Raw genomic sequence first — 22,280 nt, forward strand, 5'->3', positions numbered from 1 at the left:
GAGGAGGTCGATGTGGAGTCCGTCGACAGGGATTTGCCACCCCATTCGCCACAATATGAGGAGCTCTTGGGAGGTGGTTACTCGTGCGGTGGCCAAATTAAGCATTGAGTGGCCCGCCGAAAAACCAGAGCGTCGCCTCTCGTGTTCCTCCGCTCTCGGCCGAGGTCTTCTAAGCCTAAACAAGATCTTAGGGCAGTCATAGAAGCTAAGAAGTCCTCGGCCAAGAAGCCCTGACGCCAGAAGCCCAGGGTTTCAGAGGTCTGTTGAGGGTAGAGTGGTACACACCGCAGTACACGGTGCCCGTCTCGCCTCAGCGCCCTCTGAGGGCCGTTCTGCCAACCCTGCCAGTGTTCCAGGGCGCAGCGGTCCCCAGCGAGCATCGTTCTCAGTATCTTCCGCCCATGCGCGTAGCGGGCCTGATACGCTCACCGCCCCTGTGGGGGCCTCTTACACCAGAAGTCAGTCTCGAGAGACTGATTCCCTTAGTAGATTATTTAGCAGCGTGGAAACTACTGCCAAATGTATCTCAATGGGTCCTGCACACAGTAGAAAAAGGCTACTGTATTCAGTTTGGCTCTGCGCCACCAATATTCAACGGGGACATTCCGACGATAGTCGGCACCAGGCAGGGTCTGGGTATGGGATTCGACTGTTGACCTCATCTCAGTCGAGAGAGTCAGAGAAAGCCAGTCACTTACTGTCAAACAATTGCAATTGCAAGTTGATGTCTCTTACATCAACCACCAGGGAGGTCTGCGTTCGCACCCCTTGTACTAGCTGGCGCACCAGATCCTTGTGTGGTCCGAGAGCAAACTCCTCTCATTAAGAGCAGTATATATTCCTGGGAAACTAAATATGGGAGCAGACATAATGTCGAGGCAGGGGCCGAGGTCTGGGGAATGGAGGCTTCACCCAGAGGTGGTGAAGCAGATATGGAGAGTGTTTGGCAGGGCTCAAGTAGACCTTTTAGCGACTCAAGAGACATCACAATGTCCCCTTTGGTTCTCTCTAGTTCATCCAGCTCCTCTGGGACTGGACACTATGCTAGAGACCTGGCCGAGGTTTCGTCTGTATGCCTTTCCCCCTATTGCTCTGCTCCCGGGAGTTCTGGTGAGAGTATGCCGGGACGGGGTCCATCTGTTAGTAGTAGCCCCGTTCTGGCCGGGCCGAGTATGGTTCGCAGACCTGGTCTCGCTCCTCGACGGCTCTCCATGGGAGATACCGATCAGGACAGACCTACTCTCACAGGCGCAGGGCACAATAATTCACCCTCGCCCGGAGTTGTGGAAGCTGTGGGTGTGGCCCCTGAGGGGGCACAACTATTAGCAGCTGGTCTCTCAACCGAGGTTGTTGAGACCCTCCTCCAATCCAGTGGGAAACCTCATGGTGCAGAGACCGCCAGCTAGACCCAGCAAACTGCCCAGTTAGTACAGTTCTGGAGTTTCTACAGGCCAGGCTCTCTGCAGGGTTGACCCACTCCATGCTGAAGGTTTACGTGGCGGCCATTGCGGCCTACCACGCCCTTCTCGATGGCCAGTCTTTGGGAAGACACCCCCTAGTTACACGTTTCCTCCGTGGTGCGCTGAGGCTGAGACCTCCAGTACGGTCCCGTATTCCCCTGTGGGACTTGGTTGTGGTGTTAGAGGCAATGTGCAAACCCCCGTTTGAACCCATTCAAGATATTTCAGACAGACATCTTACGCTTAAAACCGCCTTTCTGTTGGCTATCACCTCTCTGCGGAGAGTAGGAGATCTTCAGGCCCTCTCTGTAGCCCCCACTTATCTTGAGTTTGCACCTGGCATGAGCAAAGCGTTCATATACCCTCGAGCGGGAAATATTCCTAAGGCTCCCTCTGTTACACCACGACCTGTAGTGCTGTAGGCCTTCTGTCTTCCTCCCTTTCGGGAGCCTGACCAAGCGAAGCTAAATTGTATGTGTCCAGTTCAAGCGCTGGACGCATATGTCCACAGAGCTGCCCTGTGGAGAAAAACTGACCAATTGCTTGTATGCTACGGTCCCCCCAAGAGGTGTTCTCCTGCTTCTAAGCAGACTATTAGTCATTGGATAGTCGAGGCTATCAACGCCACCTATGAGTCCTCTGGTCGTACCCCGCTGTTGGGAGCCAAGGCTCACTTTACTCGGGGTATGGCGGCCTCCAAGGCCTTCCTAGCAGGTGTATCCATGCTGTACATCTGCAATGCTGCGGGGTGGTCCACGCCTTCTACGTTTGTTAAATTCTATGGCCTAGACATGCCAGTCACTCCAGGCGCTTCTGTCCTCTCTTCCTAAACTGTGCTCTTCGGATACACACTAGGCAGAGGTTTGGTAGTCTGGTGGCGTTGGTAATCGTTCCCCAAAGCGTTGTTTGACGCAGCTCGAGTTCCTGAAGAGGAACGTCTCTAGGTTACGTATGTAACCCTAGTTCCTCGAGGGAACGAGACGCTGCGTCTCGAAGCCATACCCCCGGCACCCCTGCCGGCGCTTGCTGGTACTCGAAGCTGATGCCAGCTGCGCGGCACGTGCTTTTATAGCTTCCTGGTTGCTTACGTCACCCCAACTGTGACGTCACGCTCTTCCATTGGACTGATTACACACGATATTCAGAGTCGCTCACTCTAAATGCGCTTCCCAAAGCATTGTTTGACGCAGGGTCTTGTTCCCTCGAGGAACTAAGGTTACATACGTAACCTAGAGACGTTTTTTATGTTCATACCATTCAAAACTTTGGCATTGATAGTAGGGCTGCACGATATTGGGAAAAAATGACATTGCGATATTTTATTTTTCTGCGATATTTATTGCAATATGAAATCTAATCAAATTTTTTCTTACAAACAAAAATGGGGTGAGCACACTTCCATTCTCATTTTAAATGATTTAAACATTGACACCATCTTGTCAATTAATTAATATGCGTGAGGGAGAGAGAGCAAGACAGCGCTCTGTTGTTTGAAGACGGTCTCTCTCCCTCTCTCTCTCTCTCTCTCTCTCTATCTCTCTCTCTCTCACATGCGCTCCCTCTTTCGCGCTCTCTCTCTCGCGCGCGCTCTCTCTTTCTGCCCTGTCAAAACTTTCACTCTATGATGGTTAAACTGTGCAATTAATCTGCGAATCACATTCGTCAAGGGCCGGGGAGCAGCTGGCCCTTACAGTTAATGAATAACGGATCAACTACGACAACCTAAATCGCACATCCTGCGATGTGACTATCGTGGATTCGTTCATCGTGATATCGATGCTTAAACGACACATCGTGCAGCCCTTTTTCACAAAAGTCTCTTATGTCCACCAAGGTTGCATTTATTTAATTATAATTATAACATAATTATTAAAATTATGTTTTAATGTAATTTTAAATATTATTTAATGATGGCAAAACTGAATTATAAACAACAAATAGGCTACAGTTTTCAGTGTCACATGATGCTGATTTGGTGTTCAAGTAACATTTATTATTATCATGAAATTTGAAAACAGTTGTGCTGCTTAAGTTAATGCCATTATACATTTTATTTGAAAGATTTTTTGTTGCTATTGTTGTTGTAGTTTTTTTTTTAATGTCACTTTTGACCAGTTGAATGTGTTATTGATGTATTCACAGATATATGACAGATTTGTGTGAGGAACAAACTGAAATTGCTACTGGGCACGTGGCAGTTCAGAAAGCTAAATCATTGATCCATTGATTACTTAAGTAAAAAATTACTTACCAGTCTGGAAGGATAGATATTTAAACCTGAATAATTATTTAAATTTAATAGCCAATTAATTAAAAACACCCAATTACGTTTTGAAGAATATGTTTTATTTAGAATTATCATACCATTTTAATTGCTTTTTCATTTCTAAGGTCATGACATGCTCGAGAAACAATTATGTTTGTGTGTACTTTGCTATGCTGATTTTATGATAGGCTGTTTAACGGCTCCCTATATCATTATATAATATGTGACCCTCCTTGAACTGCCACCTTAACGTGGTGGAGGGGTTGAGTACCCGAATGACCCTAGGAGCTATGTTGTCCGGGGCTATATGCCCCTGGTAGGGTCTCCCAAGGCAAACAGGTCCTAGGCGACGGGTCAGACTAAGAGCGGTTCAGAAAACCCTTATGAAGAGATCAAATCATAGGACCGTGACGTCGCCCGGTATGGCGCAGCCGGGGCCCCACCCTGGAACCAGGCCCGGGGTTGGGGCTCGTATGCGAGCGCCTGGTGGCCGGGCCTCTAGAAAATCGGGCTGCAGTCGAAGGCGGGGGCCTCGACAGCCCGATCCCTGGACACGGAAAGTAGCTCTAGGGACGTGGAACGTCATCTCACAATCTTGGGGTCTTGTTCACGAGTGAGGGAAGGATAGAATGGGAGATTGACAGACGGATTGGTGCAGCTTCTGCAGTAATGCGGTCGATGTACCGGTCTGTCGTGGTGAAGAAAGAGCTGAGCCGCAATGCGAAGCTCTCGATTTACCGGTCAATCTACGTTCCTACTCTCACCTATGGTCATGAGCTTTGGGTCATGACCGAAAGGACAAGATCCCGGATACAGGCGGCCGAAATGAGCTTTCTCCACAGGGTGGCTGGGCGATCCCTTAGAGATAGGGTGAGAAGCTCAGTCACCCGGGAGGAGCTCATAGTTGAGCCGCTGCTCCACCACATCGAGAGGGGTCAGCTGAGGTGGCTCGGGCATCTGTTTCAGATGCCTCCTGGACGCCTTCCCGGGAAGGTGTTCCGGGCGCGTCCCACTGGGAGGAGACCACGGGGAAGACCTAGGACACGCTGGAGAGACTATGTCTCCCGACTGGCCTGGGAACGCCTCGGTGTCCCCCCAGAAGAGCTGGAGGAAGTGTCTAGGGAGAGGGAAGTCTGGGGTTCTCTGCTTAGACTGCTGCCCCCGCGACCCGGGCCTGGATGAGCGGAAGAAGATGGATGGATGGATGGATGGATGGTGACCCTGGACCACAAAACCAGTCTTATGTGTACATTTTTCGATTTGAAAATCTGGAATCAGAGGGTGCTAAAATATCATACTGAGAAAATTGCCTTTGAAGTTGTCCAAATGAATTCTTAGCCATGCATATTACTAATCATAAATAAAGTTTTGATATATTTGAGGCAGAAAATTTACAAAATATCTTCATGGAACATGATCTTTACTTAATATCCTAATGATTTTCGGCATAAAGGAAAAATCGACAATCTTGACCCATACAATGTTTTTTTGGCTATTGCTAAAAATATACTCCAGTGACTTAAGACTGGTTTTGTGGTCCAGGGTCACATACTGTATGCAGATATTTGTTGTTATATTGTTTAATTGAACATGTTTTGATAAAGTTTAACATGTTGAGCACGGCAAATAATAATTTGTAGCTGAACTGCAAGCTGGTCATGTTCATGCCTCCATGAGAATGAGAAGAATTGTGTATTAAATAAATTCAGTGCACACAGACTGAATTAGTTTAAATCTCTGTTTTTTTTAATTGTGATGATTTTGGTTCACATTTAACAAAAACCCACCAATTCACACAATTCATCTCAACAAATTAGAATATGGTGACATGCCAATCAGCTAATCAACTGAAAACACTTGCAAAGGTTTCCTGAGCCTTCAAAATGGTCTCTCAGTTTGGTTCACTAGGATACACATCATGGGGAAGACTGCTGATCTGACAGTTGTCCAGAAGACAATCATTGAAACCCTTCACAAGTAGGGTAAGCCACAAACATTCATTGCAAAGGAGCTGGTTGTTTACAGAGTGCTGTATCCAAGCATGTTAACAGAAAGTTGAGTGGAAGGAAAAAGTGTGGAAGAAAAAGATGCACAACCAACTGGGAGAACAGCAGCCTTATGAGTAGGGGTGCACCGATAAAGATAGGCCGATCATTAATGCGCATCTCATCAGTAAAGCCGGTTCTCTAATCAGCGGTAAATTCCATCAGATGGGTGATTTCACATAGAGCAGCTGTTACTACAGAGAGCCGTTGATCACAGACAAGCTGCGCAAATAAACGCTGATAATGAATGTGGATTTGCGCAGCTTGTCTGTGATAAACGGCTCTGTGTAGTAAGAGCTGCTCTATGTGAAATCATGCAACTGATGGAATTTACCGCTGATTAGAGAACTTTACTGACGAGATGCGCATTAATGATCGGCCGATCTTTATCGGTGCACCCCTACTTATGAGGATTGTCAAAATCGATTCAAGAATTTGAGTGAACTTCACAAGGAATGGACTGAGTCTTGGGTCAAGGCATCAAGAGCCACCACACACAGACGTGTCAAGGAATTTGGCTACAGTTGTCGTATTCCTCTTGTTAAGTCACTCCTGAATCACAGACAACGTCAGAGGCTTCATAGGGCTAAGGGGAAGAAGAACTGGACTGATGCCCAGTGGTCCAAAGTCCTCTTTTCAGATGAGAGCAAGTTTTGTATTTCATTTGGAAACTAAGGTCCTAGAGTATGGAGGACGGGTGGAGAAGCTCATAGCCCACATTGCTTGAAGTCCAGTGTTAAGTTTCCATAGTCTGTGATGATTTGGGGTCCAGTGTCATCTGCTGGTGTTGGTCCATTGTGATTTTTGAAAACCAAAGTCACTGCACCCGTTTACAAATACATTTTTGAGCACTTCATGCTTCCTTCTGCTGACCAGCTTTTTGAAGATGCTGATTTCATTTTCCAGCAGGATTTGGCACATGCCCACACTGCCAAAAGCACCAAAAGTTGGTTAAATGACCATGGTGTTGGTGTGCTTGACTGGCCAGTAAACAGAAATCTATGGGCTATTGTTAAGAGGAAAATGAGAAATAAGAGACCAAAAAATGCAGATGAGCTGAAGGCCACTGTCAAAGAAACCAGGGCTTTCATACCACCTCAGCAGTGGCACAAACTGATCACCTCCATGCCACGCTGAATTGAGGCAGTAATTAAAGTCAGTGGTGGTCATTAACAGAGTAACTTTACTTTGTTACTGCAATTAAGTACATTTTTCAAGTATCTGTACTTTGCTGGATTAGTTTTATTCTAAGTAGCTTTTACTTTTACTTCACTACATTCCAAAGCATAAGATCGTACTTTTTACTTCACTATATTTCATAAAACATATCGTTACTCCTTATTATAGTCTATATCATGTGCTGTGACACGCAGAAGCGGCTTCCGATGAACTGAGTCTTTTCAATTAACCTTTTAAGTCGATTGTGCCAAAATGATTCGTTTACAAATTAGAAAGAACCGATTGCAGCTCTCATAGATTTGACAAATCACTGATTCAAATGAACCATTTAGAGTCTCCAGTGAACTGAATTCACAAGTAAGAACCGGGAGATCTTGTGAGCACACATGCATCTGATGCTGTTAAATGTAAGTTAATAATGTCGATATGTAGGATTAATCACTGTAACTGAAAATCATATTTAGGTCAAAACTGTCAGTTGTTTGTGAACTAAATCTGCTGTAAAGAGTGATCTATTTAAGCCCACTGAAATGCTTAAATGCAGACGATGCAGACACATCAATCAGTGTCTCTATGTTTAAGGTAAAAATAAACGAAACATTAAAATAACACAGATTGAATAAAATAATGTTTAATATTAGTAAAATGCTACGCATGCCCTATGTGATGTCTGTTTTTATATTGTTTATCAACAGTATACATTTTTATATTGTTTGGATTAACTAGCCGAGTAGACAGATATTAATGTTTATTCATAACCATACTGGAAATAAGTAAATATTGTTAGCTGATGCTAACTGTCTTGCTGGTGCTAAGTTGAGGTAATTTAAAAAAAATAAAGTCCAAATATTTTTATTCAACCACCTAGATAGATTACATCTAGGATGTGATGTTCAGAGCTTGGTAACTACAGTAATTATCAAAGCGGGAAGTAATGCTCTCTGGGGGCATTTGACCAGGGGTGTCTTTACACCACAGACAAGGTTTGAGAAGAAAAAAATTATAATGAAAATATATAATATTTTCCTTAAAATGTTCTTCCTAACTTCAGGCCTTATTCTCATGTCATATATAACTGTGATGTTCTGCAAAACAACAAACTTTAAAACACTTTATTTCTTACTGATTAAAATCATATGTTCAACTCTGTTTTCTCTCAGGTACATCACAGTGTAAGCTTCACAGTGAACATAACTACATCACTCTCATCAACTAAGTCCATATCAACAACAAAAATATATCTTGACTTCATATAGTGGTTATTTTGGGGAAATCCCAGGTATTTTGAGCAGTAGGATTATAAAAAAAATATGTGCTATTATAAAATTTAATTAAGTAGCCTATATAAAATTGTTAAATCTATCTTTTTTACTTAAATACATAAAAAATTTAGTACTTTTGTAATTTCACTTGAGTAAAATTGAAAAAGGAGTACTTTTACTGGAGTCATATTTTATATGTATCTGTACTTTTACTCAAGTACATAATTTTTGTACTTTGTCCACCCCTGATTAAAGCAAAAGGAGACCCTACCAAGTATTGAGTACATGTACAGTAAATTAACATACTTTCCAGAAGGCCAACAATTCACTAAAAAGTTTTTTTTCTTTTTATTGGTCTTATGAAGTATTCTAATTTGTTGAGATAGTAAATTGGTGGGTTTTTGTTAAATGTGAGCCAAAATCATCACAATTAAAAGAACCAGAGACTTAAACTACTTCATTCTGTGTGCACTGAATTTATTTAATTTAATTTAATTGTAAAAGTTTTACAATTTGAGTTGAATTACTGAAATAAATGAATTTTTCCAGGACATTCTAATTTATTGAGATGCACCTGAATATAGATGCCAAAACCATAATTTATAAGCTTATTAATTGTTGCCATCATATAAATTTCCGTACATTTAGAGGTTTATAACATAGATGGTCAATATGCACTAGAGGAAAATTTAATTTGCCAAACTTGAAGCAGATTAATCAAATTAGTATGTAAAATCTTTTGAGAAATCAATGACAATAGAATAAGAAGAAAAAGTTAGATGTGTTGAATATCTCAATTCAATATAACCTCCTGTATCAAAAATAATGGTTCTTTTAGCATTCCATTTATTCCAAATGGAATTTATTCTGTGTTTTTGTCACTTGCAAAGGTGTCAGATCGTTAGAAGCTTAGAAACAGTTCAGCCTTTTTTCTGTGGCAAGCTGAATGCTCTTCTTGTCAATTCTTAAATGAGTTTGACTGTTTTGTCAAACTAGCAGAGCTGTTTTGAGATCCTTAAACAGAATATATCTCATAATTCTTTCAGCTGTGATTTTCAATAAGGTACAAGTCACCGCAAACGTGAAAGGAATTTCACAAGAGCCTGAGTAGTCAAGGAATGTTGTAGTTTCTCTTTTTCTTTCAGGTCTAAATCATTTGACTTCAGTGCAGGAAGAAGCTTGATAACTGTACAGCAGTTAGGCCAAAATGCCACTTCATACCACACAATCAAGGACAAGAGGCAATCACACAAGCCAGGCTGTCCTCCATATCGGTTAGCATGCATAGAGACACGGCACCTTCTTTCCTCCGGCAACAACAAAACGTCCTCCTGAGGGGCCAAAGTACTGTGTTTATGGAGATTACATACAGTGGAAGAGAGAGCCCAATTATCTACAGCAAATATATTGCGTGGAGCCAAAACCCACGGCAGCCCGGCAGCCCACAGCGAAACAAAGTGATTTTACAGCTCAATTTTAATCTACAGGCTTTGGCCTGGTCTTTGGTTCCCCATGTGGGCCTTTTAAAATCTGATTTATCTTTACGCTTTAAAGCAGACCAGTGGCGGCACCAGCCCCGATGCTTAGTAATGCTTCTGAGGGTTCTCCAGTGATAGTGCGGGGTTTAATGAGGTGGTCTGAATGCAGAGATGGTGCACAATGGAAATACTGCGGTGGTGGAAATTTTCGCAGGGTGGATGAAAAGTTTGATGGCTCAAACCTTAAAAGGCTCACGTGAGATAGTGAATAAATCAGTGTTTGTGAGTAGCTAAATACAAGGAGCAAGGCTACTTGCTTACTCACTTTTCAGTAGTTTGACAGTAGTTTTATGAATTAACTTAGCTTCATTAGTTGTGCTCTCTTAAAAGTTTTAAGTTTTGGAACGTTTAGGTAAATGAACGGTTCAAAAGAGTTAATTATAGTTTAACTGTGAGTAGCTTGACAAGCTAAAGCAGATACCCCAACACTGTAACAAATTCCTGGTCATATTGGAGTCTGAGTGCTATTTCAGAGTAGGGATTGACTTTGTAAAAGGAACCATGGTACACTAACCAGAAGGAACCAGAAGGGAGCAGCTGGGAAAGGTAATTGCCTACTTGGTGCCATGTGCGATGAGAATTGGGGGTGCTGCTTTATCTGTGGGCTGTAATATAGGAGAAAGCACAGAAGTAGAGAAGCAATTCGCTACAATTTAGATTTAGGCTGCCTGAACCCAAGTGAACCCTGCTTACCGCTGTTAATTAAATCTGAGAGAGAGGTGAAGGGCAAAGAGGAGGGTCAGAGCAGGACGGTAGATGAGAGGAGGGGAAGCTAGTATGATCTTATCGAGGAGCACAGACCATTCTTTGGCAACGAATAATGTAAATGAAGCAAAGGTCAGCAAGTTTTCCCAACGAGTTCAGCTCTCCTGCTGGCATGAGAATTAACTTCACTAAGGAAGCAGCAGGAGAGAATGGATAATGGTGTAAAGATAATTGCTGGACTGTGCTTATTCATGTCAAATCATAAATTCAGAGCTCAGTGCCTCACTTTCAAAACAAATGAGACTTTTAAAATGCAGAGCTTGTTAAACACACACACTTTGAATAAAATTAACAGAATGTTGAATGGAATGTATTTATTCCATATGGTGATCCTAATTAATGTACATCTGAATAATATAATAAGCAAATTAAATGTAATAATGCCAAAAAGTGGAATTGCCTAAAGCCTATATTTGTGGTTTTATTCTATGATTAACTTTGAGCATGCAAGATTCAATGTGATATATAATTATTTATTAGATTTTGAAAATGTTGAAAAGAGTAATGAGATCATACATGATTTTAAAATAAAAGTTGGCTCTTTACATCGAGCGTTTTATGAAATTTTAAATAGAGAATCTGCATTAGAATTTAGATGAAAGTGTCCAATATGTTTTGAAAAACTCCTGTTGCTATTACCATATGAAATGGACTGCAAAATTATCTCTGTCGACAGTAACTGATGTCTCTGAAAGGGTCTAAACATTTTGTTCCTGAATTCAGTTTGCAGAAGATTATCCATTTTGGGGGTGAATGCTTTCTAAAATATATCTGCGTGATTATAGAGAGAAAAATCTAAATTCTATAGATGAAAATGGAGACGCTTTTGGCACAATCCATTTCCCCAAGGCAACGTTGCTGAAAATTGGCAAATGGCTTTAGAACTCTGACAAAACTTAGATGGTTTGAATTTTTCAGATTTCTTTAAACATGTTAGACTTATGATTATCTTTGAAATATTCAGATTCAGTATTTTGACATCTGAGGCTAGACATATAATTGCTGAAGAACTTTAAAAGCAGTTTCTTCTTTTGAAATATATCATCTGATTGAGGAGATTGCCTCTTACTGAGGATCTATCTATCTATCTATCATCTCTGTATAAGACATAAACCGTTTTTAAAAAGTTTAAAACTTTCAAACAATACTTATTCAAGCTAACATTCAAAGTTTTACTTGAAATATTTTGCTTTTCTAATTAAAAACGGCAGTTGTACGAATTTCTTTGAATTCCACTTTGAATTCTACTTCCATATATTCAGCATAGTGATGGTGAGTGTTTGGTAATATACAGAAAATGATACGTAATATCCAGTCCAATGTTTTTACTTAAAGGGATAGTTCACACAAAAATGAAAATTATGTCATTAATAACTCACCCTCATGTCGTTCCAAACCAGTTAGACCTCCATTTATCTTTAAAGATATTTTAGATTTAGTCCGAGAGCTCTCAGTCCCTCCATTGAAACTGTGTGCACGGTCTGCTGTCCATGTCCAGAAAGGTAATAAAAACATCATCAAAGTAGTCCATGTGACATCAGAGGGTCAGTTAGAATATTCATGTTGGTCCGAAAATAGCAAAAACTATGACTTTATTCAGCATTGTCTTCTCTTCCGTGTCTGTAGTGAGAGAGTTCAAAACAAAGCAGTTTGTGATATCTGGTTCGCGAACGAATCATTCGATGTAACCGGATCTTTTTGAACCAGTTCACCAAATTGAACTGAATCGTTTTAAACAGTTCGCGTCTCCAATACGCATTAATCCACAAATGACTTAAACTGTTAACTTTTTTAATGTGGCTGACACTCCCTCTGAGTTAAAACAAACTAATATCCCAGAGTAATACTCAAACAGTACACTGACTGAACTGCTGTGAAGAGAGAACTAAAGATGAACTCCGAGCCGAGCCAGATCGACGCGCTCGACGTAATGGCGTCATTGGCGATGACTGCCCTTGATTCAAGCCTTCGGTCTACCTGGGCTCATAACATTAGCACAGAATCAGTTCAGAATCAATCACCAAAAGAATCAGTTCGGTTCAGACGCTCTGTGTGTAGGTTTGCTTCACACTGAATCACACATGTGCAGTATCACCAGCTCCTTGGTTCTCGAATCGGACGTGTCCGACAGAAACGTAGAAACGGCTCGGCTCTGTGTTCATCTTCAGTTCTCTCTTCACAGCAGTTCAGTCAGTGTACTGTTGGGAGTAAATGAATTACTCCGGGATATTGGTTTGTTTGAACTCAGAGGGAGTGTCAGCCACATTAAAAAAGTTAACAGCTTAAGTCATTTGTGGATCAATGCATATTAGAGATGTGAACCGTTTAAAATGATTCAGTTCAATTTGGTGAACTGGTTCAAAAAGATCTGGTTACATAGAATGATTCGTTCGCAAACCAGATATGACAAACTGCTTTGTTTTGAACTCTCTCACAACAGACACGGAAGAGAAGAAAATGCTGAATAAAGTCATTGTTTTTGCTATTTTTGGACCAACATGAATATTCTAACTGACCCTCTGATGTCACATGGACTACTTTGATGATGTTTTTATTACCTTTCTGGACATGGACAGTATACCGTTCACACAGTTTCAGTGGAGGGACTGAGAGCTCTCGGACTAAATCTAAAATATCTTAAACTGTGTTCCGACATGAGGGTGAGTTATTAATGACATAATTTTCATTTTTGTGTGAACTATGCCTTTAAGTGACTCATAGATTTCATATTCTGTTTATTAATTTCAAAACTGTTTTTGTGCTTTGATGAATAATCATTAAAAGTTCAGCGTCGCCTGCGTGATTCATAAGTTCTCTAACACGAACCCTCTCACTGCTTGATTTTCTCTCATGCTAAATTATTTTTGATTATTCTTTTTTTAAGAAACATAATTTGGGGGCACAATTCGCTCCCTTCCAAACGCCTTTGCTTGCGGCTGTCTGTCTAAGACATTATGTACCCTTTGATTAAGGCTGCTGAGACTGTCATCCCATCACAGCATGACGATCGCCAGAACCCTCACAGTGAAAGCAACAAGACACTTGGAAAAAGAAGTGAGAATCATGCAAGAAGAGAAAGAAGGAGCTGTCATGGGGCAGAAAGAGGTGTGATCTGATCCCTCATTCCTTCTGGCTGAGTTTGGAAAGAGAGCATGATGGCGAGTGAGTTGTTTACTAATGTTCTGTTAGCTAATGCATCCAGTCCACCCAATGAGCAGCACCCGTCTGTCTGGCTCTGATGTTGTCTTTTAAGTAGTGATGTGTGCTCAGTCTCAGTGGCATGAGCCCAGCACCCTCAGCCCCGATTCTTGGTAGGCTTGTGCGATACACCCACTGCTAACAGCAAGCTGGTGGGAGTCTGCTCAGGCTTTCATGATAATGTATGCATTTTTCTGTTGCTTTACACAGCCAGATGCAAGCCGTTGGTTTTTTCGTTCACATGAGAGTTTTAGGAGAAAACAGATATTTTTTGCAAGGTTACCACAAATGTTCTCCTTAGTCAAACTCCACAAATTGGGAGTTAGGACCACAGATAAACTCCAGATTAAAATAGTAATGTCTTGTTTAGTGCCACAGGAAAAGTGAAGTGGTTCACTATCAAACATTATGGTGTACAGTTCTCTTTTGCTACCCTTCTCTTTTGAAACCTAGTGAACAAACTTGCTGCCTACTACCTAGGTGGCTGCCTTCTAATGCAGCATTCTAACCAAAATGGATACCGATAAAGTCCATACAAGTGCTCCAACATTTACAACATTTCTTCAAAATTTTGCTGACAAATAAAGGTCCATTGTCAATAATGTAACAATGCATGAACCACCGCCCACACAGAAGTCATTTTCTAAGCAAGCAGCTATCTTTTGACCTGAACACATCTTGAACACTAGCTAAATCCATCAGGGAAACTTTTTCACCCTTACGCAAACCTCTCAATCGCAGAGATTCCTATCGATATGATTGGATTTCACCCAGGAAATTTTGCCAAGCAGTAATTAATGTGACAGCACCTTTAGTTGTATGTATAGTCAACATTGCTCTTCCGTTCTGGTGTGGATTTTTCATAGAGATTGCAATGCATTATGGGATTCCCATCTTTGTGAATAATTCATATATGTACACACATGTATACACATAGTTCCTCATATGATGCATAATTTTTTTTTTCCTGAATATCATGTCCGGGGGTTCGGTATAGTTCCACAAAGCATTACAAAAAGATTTTAAAAATCCATCCAAGATGCCGGACAAAGCAAGAGAAATGTCTATTGTAAATATACTTCATTATTTTACGAGTAGTACGCTATTCCGAATTCATGATAACTTAAACTGCTCACCAGTTACCATCTTACTTTGCTTGCAGCACACCCATACGAAAGAACGAAATGAGAGATTGTCAAGACTGTCCAAATGTTTCTCTAACAATATATCAACACAGACATTCACAGTAATGATTATAATACTTCAGCTAATAATTTTTGAGGTCTAAATCGCCATCCTCGAGCTGAGGTTGTCAGATTGACACTTATTTGTTTGGACCGTGTTCAACAAAACACCGTCCCGGCGTTTATTTTTATTGATGTCGAGCAGGAAGCGGCATACGGTTGCTGGCAGCCACCCTGAATTATGAGGGAGGTGTTTACAGCCCCTCTCTCGCTCTCTCCATAGACAAAGATCAGTGAGACAGAGAAAGACAGCTCTTGTAATCACTCTTAATAGTCTTGTTGTTTGTGTGAGTGTGCGTGGTAATGATGCTGGCACTTCAGGCATGGGCTCACAGGGGACCCACTATTGTTCCATCGTCTCACTGCCTTTCAAATGACACCACAACAGGTGCCTCTGTGAGGTTCCTAGTCAGTTAATGCATTAAATTATGGCTATGGTCCTTTTTTAGTTTTCTATATCATAGTTTAATCACACCTATGGATCTAATGACTGTAAATTGATCTAAAGTGGACCAATTACTGTAATGTACTACAGCTTGTTCAGGATTCCATGTTTATGGCCCTGTCTCCATGTTATGATCCTCATAAAGTTTCTCATGATGGCTCAAAGTGTTGTCAGCTTATTTAATGATGTGAACCGTGTTGTTTTTTCAGCAACCACATCTTGTTGTTTTATATACTTCTCTGTTTCATTGTGTGACTTGAACAAGACTGAGCATCTAAGCATTTGTGTGATATAGTCAGTGCCACATTGATATTAAGCCAGTTCGGCGTGCCAAACAAATCAAACCTAAAACAGAAAGGGTATATGACATGGGAAATTCATACTCAGTAGAATTAGAGTGATTCATTCTCCACGAAAAGTGATTCACCCTTTTATTTTTGGAAAAATGCAATGATGATGTCCAAGGAAATTCATGTTTTCTCTTGCTGAATGCAATAAACTATTTTTATGAATGATTATATTTGACATTTTCCGGTCTGTCTACCTACATACATTATACTTATATGAACATGTTAACATTTAACAGTTTGAGGAGGAATCATTGGTTAGAACAAACTAATCTCAGTGACAGAACTTATTTAAAGAGATAGTAGCACACAAAAATTTAAATTGCAATCATTTACTAACCATCATCTCATTCCAAACGTGTATGAGTTTCTTTCCTTTGTAGGACTCAAAATAAGATATTCAGAAGAACGCTGACTTTAATTGTATGATGTAAAAAAAAACAGAATATCCTCTTAGTGCTCCATTTAAGAAAGAAAAAGTCATTAAGTTAGGAATGACATAAGGGTCAGTAAATGAAAATGATTTTCCAATGCTTAAATCCTGAGGAATACTTAATGACAAGCTGTAATGTAAAAACAAATTGATAGGTGCCAGATTACAAGGCATCTGTGGTATGATTTAGTGCACCACATTCTTAATTTCTGAGTAGTGTCATTAGTTTTCATCACTCTTCTAGTTTAAAATCCATATGGTAATTGTATATTCAGCACATCTAACCACGGCCATTCAGAGCCCAACTTCAATTGCTTTACAACCGGTCATCAATTACCTGTCAAGAGCACCTCTGGCAATCTGTAATCATATTGATTCACACACACCTTTTACACAGTAATAACCACTATGTGATGAAGAACCGAGCTGGTGCATTTATTACCATATACATAAGAATTAAAATTTTACTTGGAACGTAGAAGACCTAGCATGCAGGTCTTAACCTGTTACTGACGCGCTCGGACAGACTCACCTCTGCAAAGCATGAACAACAGAAGCCCAGCTGGGCTGAGAAGTAGCATCTTCACTTCCTCTGAAGTTGATCGGGGATGGAGAAGAGAACGGGTCACCGACAAATCTTCCCTAAGGTCTACAGGACGATAAACAAAACCTTCATCTCTTTATAAGCAAGAAACAGTGTCGCGTTTAGATGTTTCCCTTTCCAAGCGTCTCAAAATGAGTCTCTCCCGCGGAGCCGTTACTAGATGTTGTCATCTTGACAGCCATGGTCTGTTTGGTGGGTTTTATATGTCTTCTGGAGTGTCTGAGAGGCACCTCAAACATCAAAATTAAAGAAGTGCCATCCCCTGAAAAGTCACAGATTTGGAGTTCCGAGCCACAAGTGTCTTAAAAGCAGCCTGGTAGTAGTGGACGTGTGCTCGGTCTAAATAAACCTCAGCTGTGTGGAGAATCTCAGAGGAAAGTTGATCATCGCTCGTGACGCTCGGCAACGCTTCACAATGATGTCAAATCCACTGTAATTCAAGGGGTTACAAATAGAGTGACTTTGAAAAGACAATATCTGTGATTAAGAAACAATTAGGAGGATTTATGTAAATAAGTCCTCACTTAGAAAGGGCTTCCACAGGTACTAATACACTTGATAAAAATTAAACTGTAGTCCAGTCGTCGATGTGTAACCTATCACCCGCCGAAAAACAAACCATAAACTTCGACAATGCGAGGAAAGAAGTAATTAAAATCATTTGTATTGTGAAAATGCGCCTTTCTCTTGTCCATGAAGTCCACAGTGAATAACCCTCGTGCTTTCGTTTGCTCTTTGGGTTCTGCAGCGACAATCACAGTGAGTCATGATACTGCACGCGCTCTCTCTCTCTTTCTCTCTCTCTCTCTCTCTCTCTCTCTCTCTCTCCCTGACAAATGCTGCTAAACTGGGATGTTGGCGTAAGAATTTCAATTTAAACTTCAAAGGAGCCTACTTTATTTCCACGATTGTTTTACATACAAATTGTTAAAGCATAAAAGACAGAAACAAAGCAATTCTAGTCTGTCCTACAATAAAATAAGATGCAAGAGCCAGCTCCATTAGCGTTGATATGAATAGTTTGCTTGCGATGTGTGCTTGTTGATGCATGCACTGAAAACAATGATGCTTGTAAAAAATGTTAACCTGTTGTTAATGTGTTTATCGTCCATCGGCAGTAGATTAATCGATCAATATGTATAAAACCCGCGGAACGAGGGAGCCTTGATGCTAAAGATGGAAGCTATTATAAGCATATGTTACAAATTTTTATCTCCTATTTTATTTGAGTTATTGTGATTATATTATTAAAGAGTGATAATGCAGGTTTTAATGTAGCTATTGATTGAGTGGACCTTAGACTATTGTACAACAAGCGCGACAGTGCCCTCTAGTGCTCAAACTTATGTCCTTGAGATCGTTTCCCATGCCATTTGTGGCATGCTGCTGATATAAAAAGTGCTGCATGCGGCACAAGATTTAAGTCTAGAGTTTACAGTAAGTGTTAATAGGGATGTAAATAGAAAATTTGCATTTAGGGTCAGTGAATAATGGAAAATTATTCCAATAGATATCGTAGATCATTACTATAGCTTACTTTCATGTTTTTTTAGTTATCAGTAGTGGGAACATTGAGACTTAAATAATAGTGTGTCTTCTTCGATAAAGTCGTTTCTCGTCGCTATTCGTGATTTTGAATAGTGACTGAGAGGATGGAGATCAAACTGCCCGCGTCTGTACAAAGATCATGAATATTTAATGAAATAAACATTGAGACAGATTGTGATAGATTTGCTAAAGAACTCACATTGGCTAGGACAATTTTTTTTTGTCAAGATGTATCCAGATATTCCAACATAAAAGTTTAAGAATTGCCATTGTACTTCTTATACATTTCTGGCACCTGTTTCTATTAAAGAAATCACATTTGATGAAAATACAAATCGATTAGAGGATGGAAATCTAACTGTATGAAAGTTTCTGAGTCTGTGCGATGCTCATGAATATTAAATGAGGTAAACTCGTAATAACATTCCCTAGCACTAAAAGCGTTAAAAATGGCATTAAACTAATTTTAAAATATTTGTTAGCAAAGAAGGCTTATTCAAATATCGCAACATACATTTTAAGAATTGACATTGATTTTCTTGTACTTTTTTTGGTGCCCTGTAGTTCCTGTCCTAAAATTCACTTAAGAGAGATAAATTCCAAATAAAATGCATTAAAATCATTCTAATCTTGGAACTGAATAGTCCATCAAACGCAGTTTTCTTCCTACATGTTGGACGTTTAATGTGGCCCAAATTGGGGTTCTGGCTTTAACCTTGAACTCACTCCATGCTGAATAGAGATATTGACAGCAAGAGTAGCTGATGACTCCCCTACTGCTCTAGTCAGCAATTACTGTCAGTTCACAGAGGGAAGATGAGTGTTGATTTGTGGAGAAAGAGGCATTTAAGAAGACTCACATGCACAGGCTTCCAATTAGCAAACACAATAATTGCTTTGCCAAATTCTGGGAAGGGTATTGAAAGGTTTCCAACCACGCTCACAAACAGGCTTTTGTAATTAGCTGCAGTGAGACACCTGTAATAAACAGTGAAGTAGATAACACACCAAACCGCTAACTCTAATGTTTAGATAGAGTACTGTTGCAAAGACATTAAGTGAATATTGACCCCATTCACACATTTGCACTTAGTGCCCTATCTTCCATCATTTCAGTGTCTTCACTAGGTTGACTGCCATGCCCTGTCTCTTGTTGCTAATGTCAGGTGATTAACATTTTTCCCGAGGAGATGTTTTAACGGACTGCTCTTTTCTAGCATCCTCTTGACAACGTTTCTCTCATTACCAGTTTCAGCACATATAGGCAAAATACATGTCAGTGATGGTTTAGCCTTTTATGTCTGCTGTAATTTATTATTCACAAAGGCAGTTGAATGTTTCCTTTTTTCTCTCTTAGCTTCACACAGCTCATGCAGTTTTGTGGGAGCAGTTTCTGTGATGCTAAACAACATAAAAACACACTTGACACTGTTTACATTCTTCATACGTTCCTTGTCATTTGTTTGTATATGGTATTTAAAAGTACATTCTTAATGAATAAAACCATTTTTTATTATTAATATATATTTTTTTTATTTTGGAAATGAGTATCTTATTTTCACCAAGGCTGCATTCATGTTTTATTAGTGTACTGCTTGACGTTTGTATTTTGTCATTTAATAATTTGTATAAATGTGTATATCTGTTTGTAGAACATCTCATTCAATGTTTTGCTGTGTAAACAATGTCTTCTGTGACCCAGACAAGCATTTATTATTGAATGCAGTGATCATAAATCCTGTGGTGATTGAAATAACCATCCATTTGATATTATAATTATAACACTTGTTTTTGTCAACTGTTTTAAACAGAAGTCATCAGTCAAATTTCCCTTGGGTGTCTGTTAATTTTGATGGAACGAAGGCATAATTGAGATTTCTGTGTTGGCTAGGATTAAATCTGTTTATTTTATTAATGTAATGTAAACATAGATAACCTTGATGACAGAAGCTAATTAGCGTGGTCATTTATTCAAGGTTTAATTCACAGATGATCGCCTAAAGACCCGTTTTTGTCTCAGAAGTTGTACAAGCCAATTATTGTGATGCCTTGGGAACCGTTTAAGAATTACAAGACATGTTCCATAATAATTAATAGTTCAGGGCAGTTTATGTTCCCTGTTTATTCCATTGTATGTCAATAACTCTAACATCCATGCTGTTAAAACATACTTGAAGATCCTGAATATGAAAATGTTTTTCATCAAATACATTTAAAAGATTTACTTTTTTTTTGGTTGCGACAAGCTTTCTGAATTATATTATTTGCCTCCATACACTCTTGAAAATAAAGGTTTTCACAGTAATGCCATAGAAAAACCACAGTAACATCATAGAATGCTATAGAGCATCTAACCAATGCCATAGAACAGTGGTCTCCAATCCTGCTCCTGGAGAGCTACCGTCCTATAAGCTATATAAGGTGTAATGTAATGTTCATCGTCTGGTTGACCACGTCTTGTATACATTTTTCAGAAAAATCCTGTCATATGCGCACAAACTCCACTCCAAGACAGTCACCACTTATAAGCTACTACTAAATATTGTAGAAACTTAATTTTCTGTAAAGTTGCTTAGTAATGATTTGTATCGTAAAAAGCGCTATACAAATAAACTTGAATTGAATTGAATTGAATATAAAGTGTAAGCAGACAAGGCTATGGGCTGGCTCTCATGTCGGGTCGAGGCTCTGGAGTCGCGGCCATCATAGGACGAGTCTCTAGAGTGGAAGACACTACAAACACTGGACTTATGATTCTCAGTGTACAGTGTATATACTGGATTCCGCAGTCTATCAAGCTCCTTGGCCTCTGAAGCGTGCAGCCTATCAAATACCAAATACAGATCAGAACCATTTGAAATGTCCAGGAAAATCTGAATGTGCCCCTTAAGGGTACAATTACCTTGGTGCAGGCATACACTGGATCCATAGTGGAGATTATCAAGGGCTCTCCAGCTGGTGATCTTGACACCAATAAAGCACCTTTATTTTTAAGAGTGTAGGAATTCTGAACCTGGATGTAGAGTTAGTGATTAAATGGCATTTTAATTGAGCCGTTTGCCAAACTTGAGAGGAAAGTTTGTATTGCATTTGACAAACAGGGAGTTAGCACCAGTGCTTACTTCTTTATTGTGGTGTTAAATGGAGTGGATTGCAGCTCTCCGAACTACTGTGAGCCACAAAAGCTTTTCACCCCCGAAGTATACTGTACAGTCCTTCTCAAAAGTAACCAAGGTGAACACAAATTGATTGCATTGTGTCCTGTATAGCCCTGGCCCACATTTTCTCTCTAACCTAATCAGTGAAACTTAGAGTAGACAGCCAACATTGGCGAAACTATATCAGTTCATGTCAGGAAGGTGCTTAAAAGTGTGGAATTGGAAAACCAAATGAAAAAAAGGAGACTGTTGCATGATTTGAGGAGATATTTCGTGTATTTTTTCCAACAGGAAGCATTTAAAGGGATAGTTCACCCCAAAATAAATGAACTGTGAATTAATTTACTGTCATAATTTCTTAACCTTAATTTTGTACGGATTTATATGAATTTTTCTTTACTTTGGAACACAAAAGAAGATATTTTGAAAAATGTTTTAGTGTTATAGTTTTTTTTTGTCAATACAATGAAAGTCAATGATGTTTAGTGTTATTTTAGACTCCATTAACTTTATATACACAAAAATAAATAACTTAACTTCACAAAATATCTTCTTTTGTGTTCCACAGAAGAAAAACATACACGTTTAAAATAATATGAGGCTGAGTAAATGATGACAGAATTTAACATTTTTAGGAGAACTAACCTAAGACGAGCTAAAGCTAGCTCGAAACCAAATAATTATTAAATGCAACAACCTTCATTCCAGTACATTATTGTTTCAACTATAGAATACTTTTTTTCATTCAGATGTTTATATTCAAAGCATGATATCTTACTAATTTCTTC

At 39.8% G+C, this 22,280-nt stretch overlaps 1 protein-coding gene across 2 annotated transcripts in view; it reads right to left on the bottom strand.

The window, feature by feature from the left end:
* Positions 1 to 17,523, bottom strand: part of LOC132130533 (transmembrane protein 132C-like) — a 136,832-nt gene extending 119,309 nt beyond the window's left edge. The window contains exons 1-2 of one of the 2 annotated variants that reach the window (XM_059542256.1): positions 17,311 to 17,523; positions 16,715 to 17,216 (exon numbers count right to left, since the gene is read on the bottom strand). In XM_059542256.1, the coding sequence (XP_059398239.1) occupies positions 16,715 to 16,763 (49 nt within the window). In that variant the 5' untranslated portion in view covers positions 16,764 to 17,216; positions 17,311 to 17,523. Of the gene's footprint in view, positions 1 to 16,714 lie in introns of both variants that reach the window. The other variant, XM_059542255.1, reaches the window with a different exon arrangement.
* Positions 17,524 to 22,280: the final 4,757 nt, after the last annotated feature.

Source organism: Carassius carassius, chromosome 47 (genome assembly GCF_963082965.1).
Source record: "Carassius carassius chromosome 47, fCarCar2.1, whole genome shotgun sequence".
In the NCBI taxonomy this organism is placed as follows: domain Eukaryota; kingdom Metazoa; phylum Chordata; class Actinopteri; order Cypriniformes; family Cyprinidae; genus Carassius; species Carassius carassius.